This window comes from Malaya genurostris, chromosome 1 (genome assembly GCF_030247185.1).
Source record: "Malaya genurostris strain Urasoe2022 chromosome 1, Malgen_1.1, whole genome shotgun sequence".
Classification (NCBI taxonomy): domain Eukaryota; kingdom Metazoa; phylum Arthropoda; class Insecta; order Diptera; family Culicidae; genus Malaya; species Malaya genurostris.
Genome location: NC_080570.1, coordinates 4,329,127 through 4,342,291, shown reverse-complemented (window position 1 = coordinate 4,342,291; position 13,165 = coordinate 4,329,127). Strand labels below are relative to the sequence as shown.

General features: G+C 37.6%; 2 protein-coding genes across 2 annotated transcripts; one reads left to right on the top strand and one right to left on the bottom strand.

The window, feature by feature from the left end:
- Positions 1 to 2,822: 2,822 nt before the first annotated feature.
- LOC131430578 (methylthioribose-1-phosphate isomerase) lies at positions 2,823 to 4,921 on the top strand. The gene is made up of 2 exons (XM_058595657.1): positions 2,823 to 2,911; positions 2,978 to 4,921. The coding sequence occupies exon 2, from the start codon at positions 3,155 to 3,157 to the stop codon at positions 4,208 to 4,210; it is 1,056 nt and encodes a 351-aa protein (XP_058451640.1). The 5' UTR covers positions 2,823 to 2,911; positions 2,978 to 3,154; the 3' UTR covers positions 4,211 to 4,921.
- A 61-nt stretch (positions 4,922 to 4,982) lies between these two features.
- On the bottom strand, positions 4,983 to 7,865 carry LOC131430571 (WD repeat-containing protein 37). The gene is made up of 3 exons (XM_058595645.1): positions 7,180 to 7,865; positions 6,254 to 7,115; positions 4,983 to 6,191 (listed from the first exon to the last, which is right to left on the bottom strand). The coding sequence occupies exons 1-3, from the start codon at positions 7,490 to 7,492 to the stop codon at positions 5,816 to 5,818; spliced, it is 1,551 nt and encodes a 516-aa protein (XP_058451628.1). The 5' UTR covers positions 7,493 to 7,865; the 3' UTR covers positions 4,983 to 5,815.
- Positions 7,866 to 13,165: the final 5,300 nt, after the last annotated feature.

Here is a 13,165-nt window from a genome sequence, read left to right as displayed (position 1 = left end):
AACTGTATATTTCGAAACGGTGGCAGTTTTTAGGAATGCAGTAGAAGAACTAGCAAATTGAAATTGTGTGAGATAGCTAAGGCCGTGAATATATCAGAACATTTGACCACGAGAAAACTGTTCAAAGCGGTTGCCGCGTTCTCTCCCAGTCGGTCAAAACCGACAACGTGTTGATGATTCGGAGCAGCGTTTGGCCATATTTACAAGTAATAAATCGGTTTTTTGCGTCGGTATGAGACAATGGATGAACCATGGATCCACCACTTCAGTCTGGAATCAAAACGAACATCATCTAAGTGGACTGCAGCCGGTGAACCACGTCTGAAGCGTCCAAAGGCACAACTGGGTCAGCTAGGAAGGTTATGGCTTCAGGTGTTTCAGGATGCACAATGTATAATCTCAATTGATTATCTTGAGACAGCGAAAACAATCAATAGCAAATTCTACACATCGTTTGAGTGCAAAAATCAAGGAATAACGAACTTATACGTTGAAGAAAATGAAAGATGGCGACTTCGAAGAAAGTCGATGGCAACGATGGTTAAAATTAACGAATAACGACTTGGCTACTTGTTGATCGTTGAAATGTTCGCCAGTAAGGAATTCAAATTAAATTAAGAAGCAATTGCAGAATGCAAAGCAGACAAATCCTTTTTTAAGCACGGCATCGATAAGTAAGAAAAGCGTCAGAATGTTCGTAGTGCTCTTGAAGAAGATTACATTGCTGAATAAAATCAATTTTCGACGAAAAAATGTTTCTTTAAGTAAGTCACACGACTTATTGAGTGATATGTTAAAATTGTTCGTCGATTGATGTTGCAGAAACAAGCTCATAAATAACATTGCAAAATTTCTGGTGATCACGTTTCACTTTAACTGTAATCCTCGTAAATTTCGTTCTGACAGAAGATTGAGTATTTTATTGATATTGTGAAAGAAGTCCAAAAGCCATACATAGAGATTTTGGATGGGAAACGATAGAAAATCCTGTCCGAATACCGGCAGAGGTAAAGTTTTTCGTCGGATAATTCCGCCTGGATATACCTGGAAAGTTCACGAGCCCTGGTCTTACAAGTCAGTTGTTGTATGATCGAGTCTCGGATTCCTAGTATCCTTCCCTTTTTTTCGGTCCCACGAAGGTGACACTCTGTTTTGGCTGGATCTAGCATCGTGTCATTACACAGAGTTAGCAAAGGAGTGGAACGAAATCAACGATGTTATTTTTGTTCTAAAGGTTCACTTCAAAGAAAAAAATCTTTTTAGTTCTACTAGGATAACGGCTCCAGTACTCATCCAGCAGGGATTTTGTTCTTGAAAGCGATTTAAAAATGAGATCCAAGAATATTTATCTGGATTCCGGAGTTACAGGGTGAAATGCGCAAAAAAAAATCACAGCATTATGCCCATCACCTTTAACAGAAGCTGAACCGATTTTTAGAAACTAAGAATCAATTAAAATGACTTATTCTCGTTTACCGAAATGTCTTAAGTTTCACAGGTTGCAATTGAATTATATCCGTATTCGACTTCCGGTTTCGGATTCACGGGATGATAAGTACAAAAAATGAAACCAAAAATTCTATTAGTTTTCTCTAAAATCGGTGGACGGATTGTCACAAACTCAGGTCCCATTTAATTTCATGGAGGCTCTACCGAATACATCCTTTGAATTTGGTTCTACTCCTGGTTTCGGAAGTACAGGGTGATGAAAATTCTTTTCGACTTTATCCAGGTTCCAGAAGTACCGCCAGTAGCGACTAAAAGCTCAAAAACGGAACTAATATCAATTTCTCAGAGTGACTTGGCAGACTGTCATAAACTTATATTCAAATGAAAAGTTTTATGAATTCCTGTTGAATGTATTCTTTCTGTTCTTCTCAGCGAAACAATTGAAATTTTTGAAAATGGAGAATTGGAGGAATTGCTCGATCAAGACCCGTCGCAAACGCAGAAAGAACTTGCAAAATCAGTCGGAGTTACTCAGTCAGCCATTTGCCAACGTTTAAAAGCGATGGGGAATGATCCGAAAGGTAGGCAATTGGGTGCCGTATGAATTGAAGCCATGGAACGTCGAACAACTGCTCCAAGGGCAGTTTTTGTTTTTTTTTTACATCGAATTGTTACTGGCGATGAAAAGTGGGTCTATTACGATAACTCAAAACCATGCATCATTATCGACGGCCGTTTAGAATATTCATAGCCTGAAGGTTTTGTTCTGTATATGGTATGACCAACTGCGTGTATTGTGAGATGCTGCAACCGAGTCAAAAGATCACGAGGAAGGCAGTAAAGCCCAGACATTGCTAGTTCTGATTACTATTTGTTCCGGTCCGGTGAAGCATAGTCTGGCTAACCATCTCTTCTCCAATTATAATGATATCAAAAATTGATATGGATTTCGCCCCAAACTAGTCCAATTTTTCAAAAAAGGTATCCGTGAATTGAAAGTAAGATAAGTAAAAGAAATGGACCCGAATTTATTTATATCACTAAAAGGTTTTTGAAGATGGTTGGATCGATTTCCTTAAACCTAAGGTTCAATTGAAAAACCTAATGCTTTAAATTGTTCAAAACTAGTCTCTTTCGTCAACTGAAATTCGCTCCGATTGGAAGTATTTCACTTCAAATTATTTTCAAGTTTCGGAATTCGAAGTAAATTATTTCGAAATTATCACATGTTTCGCATTTTGGACAAACAAAATACCGGTGATTGAATTTCTGTAGCATGTTAACATATATGTAGGCGCAGCCGAGAATTTTCGATGTGTGTTTCCCAATGTGCACTAGATCAGCCAGTCTATAGCTGACATCATATAAAATGCCGAACTGTCAAAGTTTGTTCTGTGATAAGAGGAATGAAACGTTAATGTTTTTTGGGTGAACAGAACTTATTGGATTTATTTGATCTGTTGTGAGTTTATTATTAAATTTAATACTTGTATAGAAGATATATAATGCACAATTTTCTTTGAAATAGTGAACGGATAATCACTTGGCACAACTTAGCTAAGATTTATGAGCTGAAATCCTTAACAAACGAACCGAAAGTAAATAAAGATAAGCACATTACCTAAGTTTTGCTGTTTCATAGCAGAAAAGTGATACATCAACAGCAGCATTTAATAATTTATTTAAAAAAAATCTGAGTACCGTCATGAGCTTAAAAGCAATAATTTATGAAAATGGAAAGCTGAAAATACTTGACCAACTGTTACTACCGGAACAGTCTCAATACATCAACATCGCCGGTGTTGAAGACGGTTGGAATGCTATACGCAAAATGCAGGTTCGTGGGGCTCCAGCAATCGCAATCGTGGGATGTCTTTCTCTGGCTGTCGAGATAAGCAACCGTAGCTTTGATAACAAGAGTGACTTCGTGCACGAGATGGAAAAGAAACTTAATTTTTTAATCACTGCTAGACCAACAGCGGTCAACATGAAGATCGCTGCAGATGAACTGATCAAACTGTCACATGTGCTAGACCGCGATGAGGCTGTGGCTGTCGATGCAATGAAACGGACAGTTCTGGAGGCCATCGAAAGCATGCTTGATAAGGATATATCTGATAACATGATGATAGGGAAGCATGGTGCTGGTGTGATACTTTCTCGTGCATCTGTCGGAAATACTGTAAAGATACTAACACATTGCAACACTGGATCCTTGGCAACTGCTGGCTATGGAACTGCTTTGGGAGTTATACGAAAACTGAATGAACTGAACCGATTAGAGCACGTATATTGCACGGAAACGAGACCATACAATCAAGGTGCCAGGCTAACAGCATTTGAACTGGTGCACGAAAAAATACCGGCAACTTTGATAACGGATAGCATGGTCGCTTCCCTTTTCACTGTGGGTCATATTTCGGCTGCTATAGTGGGAGCCGATAGAATTGCAGCTAACGGAGATACGGCGAATAAAATTGGAACATACCAAATAGCTGTTCTAGCCAACTACCACAACGTGCCATTCTACGTAGCCGCACCGTTTACCTCGATTGATCTGACGATACCTTCGGGGAAAGCTATCACCATTGAAGAGCGTCCCGCACGAGAAATGACTCACATTGGCGATCATCGGATAGCTGCACCGGGGATTCAATGTTGGAACCCAGCGTTCGATGTGACACCAGCAGCATTGATTACGGGAATTGTGACGGAGAAGGGTGTATTCAAACCGGATGAATTAGATAAGCATGCTTCCTAACCATAATCTATTGTTATTGTTACGTGTAGGGTTTCGTTGATTTGGAACTTGCTCTTTCAGTTCGTTATTAATTCTGGAATTTGTTCAATATCACGTAAGATGTTTTTCTTCTGCCCGTCAGTCCAAAGCAGTTCAAATTAAACCATTAGGAAGACCTAAAGAAAACCTATCACTCCTTGAGAAATGCTCTGCTAAAGCTTCTGACGTTCCAATCGAAAATTGACGGATTACTAACCTGCTATAATACCAATGTGATAGAAAACAGGGGACTTGCTTGTGTTGGTAACCAAAACTTTGTAAACAATTATTAGTTCAACTTGCTGAAGTAAAGTTGATTTCACTACCACAAAAAAGCTATGTTTGTCCCATCTGTTTCTACCTCATTGCCATTACTTCGCTTCTTGAGCTCGGCCAGTAACTGATGAAATAAACAAAGTAAGCAGTTGTTTTCTCTTTAAAAAAAAAGCTACAGTAGCGACGGTTGCCATGAGTAACCATGATTGTTTTCGGTTATTGAAATAAATTCGTCATAAAATATACTGTAAATTGAATCATAAAACAAATAAATTTCCAAGTATCATCACTTCTTTGCACCGAAGCGCAATGTTCTAACGGACGTAGCGAGCCGAAAAAAGTGACGCAAGGCCTTCAACAATAAAGAATGAGGACAATACTGGGTGAACACTCAGAACCCGAAATATTTTAACAACAGCAAATGATGATTTCTTTCGAAAAAAGTTTGCATTCTGCTGTGCACTGTATGCGGTGCCTCTCATAACCATGGTTTACTACCATACTATTGGTATATTTAGTACTTTTTCAAGTGGAAATATTATAAATATCAAGCTGAATATCTGGTTGTTCATATCGTGAGATTTGTCGTGTTATTTCCGGACAATTGTATACGTTCGTGAATATTAAAATTGTCTTGTGTTCGTGACAGGTAAAACTGTTTGTAACTAACTGTTTTGTTTGCTTAAGCTAAAATTATGAACTGTTGTTGAATGCTTTTTTTATTGCAGTAAAACGATTCCTTTCGATTGTGGTGAAAAGTACACTCGTAGTTTCGTTGATATGGCAATCAAATTCCAAAATGTGCAATCACAGGTTATAAAGACTAAATCTGGTGTCTTGCCGGAAATTTTCAGTTAAAAAAGTACGCATACTTTTGTGAAAAGATAAAACTCTACACGTAGTTTCTTGACGAAGGCATTACATCCTGATATTTATTTTTTGGTTATACAGTTTCAAAAGATGACTACTAAAATACGCTCCAAGTGTCCAAAAGTTACGAAAATTGCGAGACTCCATTTTTCCTTGCCCAAGTACTAGTAAACATTTATTTTATTCTAGGGTTAGAACCACAGTCAGAAACTCCTCCCTTCTCCGATGGATTAATCAAATAATCAGTGCCACCTCTCCATTGCTACTAGAACTAGAGTTATATTAGTACATCGACCTGAACAAACTAATAATGAGAATCTGTTCGAAAACGAAACAACAACGATTCGATAGTAAAACGTCTATACACATATTCGTAATAGTCACACCAACAGCAGCGTCTGCTCCTCCTATCCTATCTTAGAAATGGTTAACGCGATTTTTTCAATTATCTTTCGGTGGCAAGCTGACAGCCCATCCAAGTACCCGTCGATCAAATCCACTCGAGAACAGATTGCATGCCGAATTGACGTCTTCTGTCCAGGCAACCGATGAAACCATCCGACGGTGTCCCTGTCGGCTGGTGCGAGGTAACCGAGCGATTCGCTGTCCGTTCAGATCAAACAGCCGGATATGACGGTTGTCGTGAGGTATGGCGATGACTCCCCCAGCGGAAACGGCAAGTCGATTAACAGCCGAATCGGTCCGAATTGTTGTCAGCGCTGAGCGCATGTTGCGAAGTTCCCATACCTTAACGGAACGATCGTCAGAACCGGATACCACTTTGTCGTCTCTGGTAAACACTGTGGATGTTACACTCCTGAAAAAAACGATCATAGCAATTAATGTGCGCTTGAGTGAACACTTCAAAATTCCTCCTACTCTGTGTGACCCTGAAAAACAGATACGGCTGGAATAGGATCACGAAAGTCCCACAGCCGGAACGTTGAATCCCGCGAAGCCGTCACCACTAACCGCTGACTCTGATGGGCCGAAGCATGCGTTAGTTCGTGATCGTGGCCACAAAGCGGCTGAAGAGGCTCTCTGGTTTCAACATCCCATAGGATAGCGGTTCGATCCCAACTAGCCGTAATTAACTGATCACCTCCGGGTAGCCAATCTGCCGCTACCACTACAGAAGTATGCCCACCCGGCCCTGAGAATTCACAGATTGGAGTTCTCAGTACATCGATTCGTTCCTTCTCTTCGTAGGGTTCATCCTCATCGTCAAGTTCTTCCTCAGAGGAATGTCCTTTCCTCGCAGGAACCTCCCAGTTGACGGCCGCCTGCCATATATGGGCTGTAGCATCCCCACTGCCCGTCAGCACCAGGTCTCTATTGAGATGAAATTTGATCGAATTTACCGATCCGCTATGACCCTGGTACTGCAGTAAACACCGGCCCGTATCAATTCCCCATATGCAGGCACTATGATCTGCCGAAGCCGTTCCAATAATCGGCTGACCGGTTTTGGTTGTCACCTGCCAGACACCGTCCTTGTGGCCACAAAACTCACGCACCAACGAACTCACCACAGATTGAGCCTTGAAGCTTGATACGATTCGACTGGTTTGAGCCCGAATCTTGTGACTAGCTTTGACCTTGTTTCCGGCGCTACCCAGCTTAGATTTGAAGCTTTTATTAATAGCACCATCTGCTTCGTAAGAATCTTGCAATGGTAGCAATCGTTCACCAACAGTCGATTCACGGGGCGTTCCAGCAACAGCATCTAACTTTTCCTGCACTGAATGTTACGAAATAAAGAGTCGTTTAAATTCTACAAATCAAAGACAATCTCAAACACTCACGGCTCAAATTTTCGGCGTGTAATAAATCAAACTCCTTCTCGATCTGGGAAAACAATTGGTGCAGCCTAGCCCGAAACGGTTCATCGTGATGACTTCCGGTAACTGATGGTGGTCCCATCACATCATCCGTTAGACTTGACAGTTTCAGAGATTTTTTCGCCGACATCTGTTTACTTCCCGGACCGATGACCCCGGTGACAGCAAGATTCACTCCCACCGATGATGCTCCACCGACTGCCCCACATACACATCCCGACGAAGTAATTTGCTTTCCTCCCGAGTTGCTACCCACAACTCCACTGTCCAGTGGCATGCTATTTGTCAGTGGTTCTACACACGCACCAAATATCGATGACTATATTCAACTGGCTGTGTCAGTAAAACAATGTAATCACAGTCAACAAAATGCACTATTATGCAAGCAAACGATTCTTTCAGCCACTTTCCCTTCCTTAGCTTTCGGCTAGCACTTCCAGCAGCAACGTAGCCGTGCTTCAATTCAATTACCACCGACTTGCGTAATCATTCTGAACAAAAAACCACCGAATTCAATTCATCTTAGCTAAAACAGTTTCCAAATTAAAGGAAAATTATGAGGCAAGCGATCGTTTCGATTTTACGTTTCGAAATGTCGACACTATTTTTTTCCTCTCTCTCTCTGATGTGCTGTATTTTGACATCGATCAAAACACATTCACGTAAGAAGAAGAAATATCAAGCATAAATCCACACGTCACTTGGGGTTACCCAGTGGTACAAAATTAAGTTTTACCCAAAATTGGGTAGAATTTAATCAAATTTATTAATACGATGTCTGATGAAAATGTCACTGACTTCATCCATCGTACATCGGCCAACTTTTTCTTCATACAACTACTCACTTTTTGGGTGGGTATGTCTTTTGCAAAAACCGAGTAGTTGGAATCCAATTTTCATCATAGTGACTAATTAACAAATTTTTAGTCATAAAGATAACGTACATTGGACAGTGTGAAAGGTCGTTTTCTCCGGATGACTTGACACATAACTCGCTTTGCTTCTTTTTGTTAGGTCGTTTTACGAAAGTCGCAGTGTTCATTCGTCGTTTTGTTCCTTGTGTTCGGTCGGGGATTCTCGCCAAAGTGGATATTAATAGGTGACATCCCAAGCAACAATTTAAATGCCTTTGGTTTTGAATATAATTTATAGGAGTTTTGTAATTGATTTTTCAATCACTACCTGTTTTATGACAAATATAATAAGTGTCTCTTTTGACAAGTAATATCATAGTTTGTAAAGCATCAATAAAACCCTTTACCTAGGCTCACAACTGGACTAAAAATAAAACAATTTTCACTAGAATAAAACCACGCAAACGCTCTTAATATTGCTTACAAACATTCTCTTCAAAACATTCTTGTCAGTTAAATTCTTTCATGAATCTATTTTTACTCAGAGCAACTTTGAGGCTTCTAAAGTACATTAATGACACATTTGTGGTGGACTATTTGATTTATTGCTTCTTAGATAAGGTGTAATTTGCATTAAAGAAAATGTCATGGCCGCCATTATGATGTTCTGTACCGTAGCATTTATTGACATCAAATAAACTTCGAAATGTAAAAACGGGGAAATATGATGGACTTTCATGGTTCAGAACGTTACACAAGTTTTAACGCCACGAAATAGTTTCACACAAAAATGACTATGAATCACAGAAAATAATTTTCATAAATCATGGAGACTTTCGCAAAAACCGCATTTATTTCAAGGCGATCAGTTATAATTTTTATTGTTATTCATACATTCACGATTAAAAATAGCGGTCCCGATTCATTTGTGTTGGCTTGACGTGATCGTATACATTTCAAAGACCGGAGGTTAAAACCCTTTTTATATTATTAGGTTTTGCACGAACATGACATAACCTCACAAAAATGAACAGAATGAACTTTTTTTGACAGTCGACGTGTACTTGTTTACAGTTTAAAAGTTCATCGTTCGAATGTATAAATTGCAAGTCGCCTCATACTCAACAGATTCATACATATATCGCTCCTTGATGCTGGAAACACATTCAGGGCAATCTTTTTAGTTATTTTCACAATGGAATACGTTGTTAACACGCACTTTTTCGTCATTTTTTTCAATTTTTAACTTGCAGTCGCAAAACAAAACAAGTACACGGCAACTGTCAAAGATGAACTTGATTCATCGGCAGTTCATTTGTGTCGTAATCGTGCAAAACCTAATTAGGTTTTTTATCGTGACGACACAAATGAACAAGTATTCATCCTTGACAGTTCAGCGGTACTGTTTACAAACAAGCTTAAACAAAAATCTAAGAGCACATCTAAAACAATGATCTTTACACTTTGCAACTAGTCTTTTTTATTTAATAAATAACAAAAACGAAACGTATTCAATCGTGAACAAATGTTTTAAAACTTTATTTAGGTGATACGGACCGTAAATGGACTGATCCAATTTGTCAATAAACAAACAAAAGAAATTTCTGTTTACAAACAGTACTGCTGAACTGTCAAAATGTGTTCATCCGATTGAGGTTAGCAGTGACGGTAAAAAACCTAATAGTTTAACCAAATACAAATAATAATACGGAGTACTCCGACAAATTTTCAAGGACACATTTTGCATCGTGCGGTACATTGTCATGATACACTGTCAGAGTGACAATGTACTTTAACGAATTTCCTATAAAACTAGCAACACTGAAGGGTAAGAACAAGTTCACTATAGTTACTGTTTATTATAGTGAAAAATATGTAAACACAAGCAAAGTCAGAAGAACTATAATCTTAACCGAGGTATTGTAAAACTGGAGAGATGAAGGTAAAAGAATCGCGCGCAGCCAAATGCTCTACAAACAAGTTAATTCAATGATCAGCAAAACGAACACAGTGCTTGTTGATCTAGAGATGAAGGAACAGGAACTGATGCAACAAGTGAGCGCCGTCAAAAAACGTACTACTGATGATAATGGGCCAACAGGCGTTGTTAGCGAGAAATTGGTGCGAATCGATGAACTGATGTCGGTTATAAGAAAAGTAAGGTTTAAAAAAAACATTTTAAATTATGATAAACAATCTCGTACGTTTTTCAGCAGATTCTAGATGATTCCCGGTTAGACCAAATTTCAAAAATCCTTTGTCAAAATTGACAACGATCACGATGGTATATAAAAGTGTAAGATGTTTGCAACTGATTTGAGTTGAGAAACGGTACGAAGGTCGGTTCATTAATAAGTCAGTATATTTATTAAAGTGACATTAAAGTACAGAATAAAAATACATTCCATCAACTGCATCATTACCATTTATTTACAATATATATATATATATATATATATATATATATATATATATATATATATATATATATATATATATATATATATATATATATATATATATATATATATATATATATATATATATATATATATATATATATATATATATAAGGATGGCTTTTATCGTATCAAAGAACGTTAAATCTTCACTCTTCACACGATTCAATCAGTGCCATCAAAGAGAAATGGAAAACATCGCAACAACAAACACCCGGCATGGCTCATTTAACATAGAATAGACACCAGTGTGAGAGTGAATTTCTCTCGATGACATTTCTGAGAATCAAAGGTTAGCACGCTGCTGTGGAGATCCTCTCTGAAGCAACAAACGGTCGCTTATTCTCGTTTCGCGATCCGATTCTGTATGGGCAGAGGATAATTGCGATAGAATCATGTTACTATTGCCGCTTATTCTAACTATGTGCATATAACCTTTGTATAAGTTGTGTCTATGAAAATGTATGTGAATGCTCCACACAAGGGTTTTGAAATATTGAAACCTAGTATGAGAAACATCAAGATGAACCATCGATTCGATTTTCTGCGATAATTGTTAACTTGCGATCCTCTCTTGGGAAATTCCACACAGCAACGATCATTATCAGACTGTATATTTTTTCATGGGCCGTGAAATACTCAGAGTTTGAAGTGGAGCGAAGAAATGTAGAAAAATTCTCTCGCGGTTCATGTATTGAGAGACTCGAGTTCTTATAGCATCTTCTACCGGATTGAAAATGTTGTATACAATATAGATAGCAATATAGCAGCTTCTGTCAAATTTTCGGCAATCACCAACACTGTATATATATATATATATATATATATATATATATATATATATATATATATATATATATATATATATATATATATATATATATATATATATATATATATATATATATATATATATATATATATATATGTATATATATATATATATATATATATATATATATATATATATATATATATATATATATATATATATATATATATATATATATATATATATATATGTGTGTGTGTGTGTGTGTGTGTGGTGTACATATGTGTGGCTTATGAGCTTATATATTTGCCGACGGAGTTGAGTTTTATTTACTGAATTCCTGTTCCTGCAGTTTGATATGTTGTAAAGCATCGTCCTTATCATGGAATTTGAACTGGTCCATGAAAATACGAAGAGCCCACTCCCCTAATAGAACAGCATCTATAAATTCTGTATACTGAAATACATAATACTAAATTGAAGTAGAATAAAAATATGAATATCATTACCATTACGAAAGCTTCTCGGTTTATTAGCCGGCGATATTTGGACTGATTGTTGCAGTTTAATACAGCAACGATAAACAAACAAGTTTGTTTTGCACCGTAGCAACTAGCATAAAGCGTTGCCAGAAACGATCTCCTTTCACATTTTCACACTATCGCAACGAAAGGGAGAACATTGGCGATTCGTTTATATGGGACTTCGGGGTATTATTATTTGTATTTGGTTTAACCCCTTTGGAACCATAATAATTCTCCACGAACCCCCACGTTTCAAATTAATTTTGTACGCTTTAAATATATACACATAACGGGTAATTGACACAAAAGTTTGATAAAACGACAACATGATTATTATATTGTCTCAAAACCATTATTATATTGAATTTCTGGCACCACATCAATGTGAACTAACTGCTGACAGCAAAAAGACGTGGATGATTGAATTACTGCAATTTTTTAAGTCATCGCACTCGGTCGTGACTTGTACACTCTGTAACTTTTTAATAGTCCTGCATAATCAAGATCGTTTGGCGAATGTTAGCATCCATCTGCACCTAGTAAGCGCAGGGTAGTTTCGAATTTTCATCTAATACGTCAACGAATTTATTGCGTCAGGGTGCAATTATAGTATTGCTTGAGTGAAATAAAATTTCACCTTTGTATAGGGCACAAAATTTCATCAGTCTTAAGATTTGAAATATACAGATCTAAAAATTTTATCGTGAATTGATTACACAATTTTCAGGAATCTTTGTTATTTATGAGTTTCTCAAACAATATAATATTTCATTATAAACTACCAGAGAAGATTCGGAGCCGATAAAATTCATCAAAAAAATGCTTTCTTTTTCGCGCGGCATATTTCGAAACGGCACCCATACTAGAATAAAAATGTGTTCCACATCAATATTTTTATTTTTGTACTGCGTGGGATCGTTTCCCGTCGTTAAATGTGTTAGTGACGACGCAAACTCATATTTATTAACACTCTTTTGGTACAAAGTTCGCTCTGCAAAGGTTACGCCAAACTGATTTTCTTTAAACATTTAACATTTAACAATCAAATAATTCTTACAGCTCTTTTGTAAACATTTATAGCCTTTAGAAGTGTTGATTTGTAGAATTTTCTTCGTCGTTGTTCACTTATCCGTGTATTTTTTCTTCAATGCAAACGACCAGCAGCTGAATGCTGTCGTAATCGCCCTTGTTTGAAGGGAAACGCACAATGTGAACTACGAACGGCATACAAAGTCAATATGCAAAATGCCTATTTTCTAATACCAAAGCAAGAAAATATCGTAGTATTTCCACCCCCCCCCCCCCCCCCCCCCCCCTTCTATGGAAGCTGGTTCCTGAAAC

Coding starts and splice junctions, on each gene's coding strand:
- LOC131430578 (XM_058595657.1), top strand. CDS start 3,155: ATGAGCTTAAAAGCAATAATTTATGAAAATGGAAAGCTGAAAATACTT.
- LOC131430571 (XM_058595645.1), bottom strand. CDS start 7,492: ATGCCACTGGACAGTGGAGTTGTGGGTAGCAACTCGGGAGGAAAGCAA. Junction 7,116..7,179: donor ACACGCCGAAAATTTGAGCC/GTGAGTGTTTGA, acceptor CGTAACATTCAG/TGCAGGAAAAGTTAGATGCT. Junction 6,192..6,253: donor GTTTTTCAGGGTCACACAGA/GTAGGAGGAATT, acceptor CGTTTTTTTCAG/GAGTGTAACATCCACAGTGT.